General features: G+C 48.1%; 1 protein-coding gene across 1 annotated transcript in view; it reads left to right on the plus strand.

The window, feature by feature from the left end:
* The first annotated feature begins 1,868 nt into the window (after positions 1 to 1,868).
* Positions 1,869 to 3,121, plus strand: part of Fas (Fas cell surface death receptor) — a 31,761-nt gene continuing 30,508 nt past the window's right edge. Inside the window, exon 1 of the mRNA XM_005352161.2 lies at positions 1,869 to 1,931. Within this exon, the coding sequence (XP_005352218.1) occupies positions 1,902 to 1,931 (30 nt within the window). The 5' untranslated portion in view covers positions 1,869 to 1,901. The remainder of the gene's footprint in view (positions 1,932 to 3,121) is intronic.

Genomic DNA, 3,121 nt, shown 5'->3' on the forward strand with positions numbered 1-3,121 from the left:
CCCCTCCCATTCAGGCACTCCCTTTCTATCATTAGAAAACAAACAGAGTTCTAATGGATAATAAGAAAATGAAATACAAGATAAAACAAAACCTAACACACTGAAATTGAACACAACAATCAAACAGAAGGAAAAAGGCCTAAGAGAATCCCCAAGAAAAGGCCCAAGTCATTTACACACTCAGGAAACCCATACAGACACTAAACTGGAAGCGGTAATATATATATATATATATATATATATATATATATATATATATATATATATATATATATATATATATATGCGCGCAGAGGACCTGGTGCAGACCTGAGCAGGCCCTGAGCATGTGGCCTCCGTCTCTGAGCGCATATGAGCTTTGCTCATGTTGACTTAGAGAATCTTCTTTTCTTTGTGTCCTCCATCCCTTCTGGCTCTTTTTCCTCCCCTTCCACTGGGTTCCCTGGGCTCTGAGGAGAGGGACTTGTTGGAGACAGCTCATGTAGAGCTGAGTGTTCCTGGGTCTCTCCCTTGTGGCTGTAGGGCTCTGTATTTGCTCCCATCTGCTGCAGGAGGAAGCTTCTCTGATGATAACTGAGTAAGGCCCTGATCTACGAGTGTAGCAGAATAGCATTGGGAATCATTTTATTGAAGCATTTCTTTCCTTTTTTAGAGCAGTGTATTTGTGTCTTTGGTTTTTACCCTAGGTCCTTGGGCTGTCTAGCCTCCGACTCTTGGTCACCCAAGCAATGTCAGATACGTGTTTCATTTTGTGGAAGGGGCCGAAAGTCGAATCAGGTAGTGGTTAGTTAATCTCACAAACTTTGTGCCACTAGTATATCTTGCAGGCAGAACACCATTTTGTATGTCTATGTAGCTCTATCTATATATGCATATATATGTTAGGATGCTTCCTCTGTTACCAGTTTCCATATCACTTCCCAAATAGCAGTTAATTTTAGCTCTCTCCCTCTCTATTTCCTCAATTCTCCTTCTCTCCCCTCCCAACTTGATCCCTCTCTGCCCAGCTATAACTATCTGTTCTATTTCTTTCCTGATAAGATCTATCCTCCCTCCCCTGGCCTCCAGTCCCTCACTCTATACCTAACCTCTGCGGCTCTACGGCTTCTAGTTTGGTTATCATTGTCTTAATCACAGCTGTGTGATTGACCATCAGTCATCAAGGTTTGTTCTCCACTTGGGAAATGCAACCGAGATGGGCTTTCCCTCATGATCCCACAGCCCAGGATCTCTACCTTCTATATGGTGATTGTCACTCCGGGCACTAATCATGGACTCTGTGGAAGGACCCTCCCTGCCTCATCAGGATTCCAGTGTCTGCACCTCTGCTATGGTTATTACCATTCTGTCCACTCTTCAACTGGTCCAGGAGCCTCAACTGACAAAGTACTGAAGGCCGAGGGAGGGCAGGTTGGTCTTCGTCTCCAGCAGTTATTCAAGGTCCAATTCCCTCAGGAGTTCTTTCCAGGGCTCAACGGCAAAAGGAGCAAAAGGCTCTCACTTGAACTGAGGCCGTGCCTGTGGAAGCACCCAGGATGGGGGAATGCCCGGTTGTGCAATCAACCCCTTCTCTGATTACTCCTCACTCCCTCCCCGCCCCAGTGCGTCTATGAATCAGTGGATTTTCCCCGACCCCAGAAGACTTCCTTCCAAACTCAGGGGCTTTACATAGGTTGTGTCTGGTCCCTCAGAAAACTGACATACAGGTGTTCAAAGCGATTTCTGCAGAGAGCTCAGGGAAGCCTTTTGAGAACTACATTCAGGCACGCCAGGGGCGGGGCCCAGGCAAAGTACAGTCCCAGAGACTGTCAAGAGCAGAGGGGGTGGGGACTGCCCGCGTAAGTGACTCAACCCTGCCGAGAGGTGGAGACTTCGGCTGGCTTTCCCTCACAGGCACAGAAATGCTATGGATCTGGGCTGTCCTCTCTCTGGTAAGCTTCGGGAGGCTTGGGATGTGGGACGCTGCCCATTGTGGACCACCGCGCCGAAATCCAGATGGGGCTAGCATGGCATGACGGCCACCCCGTTCGGTCCAGATGTTCAGAAAGGCGGGGGAGCTGCTTTCTTTCTTGGCTCAGTGCTCAGGGCTGAATCCTGGGCTCAGACCCTGCAGCTCGAGCGTTTTTTGCTTTTTTTTTTCTGGGAAGAGTATGGGTGGGAGAACTTGGTGCTGGCCGAGTCTTCAATGGCTTTGGCATGGCTGGAGAGGGACTCGGGCCGAGAGATATGCCCAGGCAGAGATCCATTTTTGTGGCAGGAGAGGGGTTCCCTCCGAGCCTGCGTGGCACGAGTGGACTTGGCACTTCTGACAATTGGTTCAAACGGGAAAGTGAGTCGACTCTGGGCTGTGATTACAACCCAGGAGTCAGAAGGCACCATTTCTGAAAGTAACTTTAAGAAAGTAACTTTAAGGAAGTTACTTTGGATTAATAAACCTAATACGTCTCTGAAGATTTGTTTACGTTCTTGTGACAACACGGAAAAAACAAACAAACCAATTTTCTTCCCTTCCGGGAATTCACGTGTGAAACTGTGGGTGACTGGACTGCTGGCTATTTTTATGTTGTTGTTTTTGCCCTGTTTCTTCTCTCACTTGCATTTTGCTAGCGCTCCACGGCAAGTTTGTCCCGGTAACCCTTGGGCTCTGGGTCTCAGCCCGGTGTCTGCGGCAGGCACAGAACTAAGAACCCTCCGGTCCTTCTCCTATCCAGAAGAGTCCCCTAGGGGCTCAGAGGAGCTAGCTTGATAATGGCCAATCAAAGGGATTCTACCTGGGACGGGGGGAGGGGCTCACCCTGTTCTGAGTTTAGACAAACTGTTTTATTGGGACCCTAAAAACTCCGAAGTACAATGATCTGAAATCGGTTTTCACGGCAGCAGAGAAGGGAGGAAGACAACCTCTGCCCAGCCTCTGCTCGCTTTTACAAGTGGAAATGAAGTTCAGAAAGCTTAAACACTGCAGAGAAAGTACAGCTGTTTGGTGGCAGCGCTGATCTGAAACTCAGCTTTAACGCCAAGGCACAAGCAGTTTGTGTATAAACTGAAGACATGCCTACTTCATGGCATGGTTAAGGGGAAGTTTTCTTACTATAGGAGAGAGAGAGAGAGAGAGAGAGAGAGA

Source organism: Microtus ochrogaster, chromosome 8 (genome assembly GCF_000317375.1).
Source record: "Microtus ochrogaster isolate Prairie Vole_2 chromosome 8, MicOch1.0, whole genome shotgun sequence".
Taxonomy (NCBI): domain Eukaryota; kingdom Metazoa; phylum Chordata; class Mammalia; order Rodentia; family Cricetidae; genus Microtus; species Microtus ochrogaster.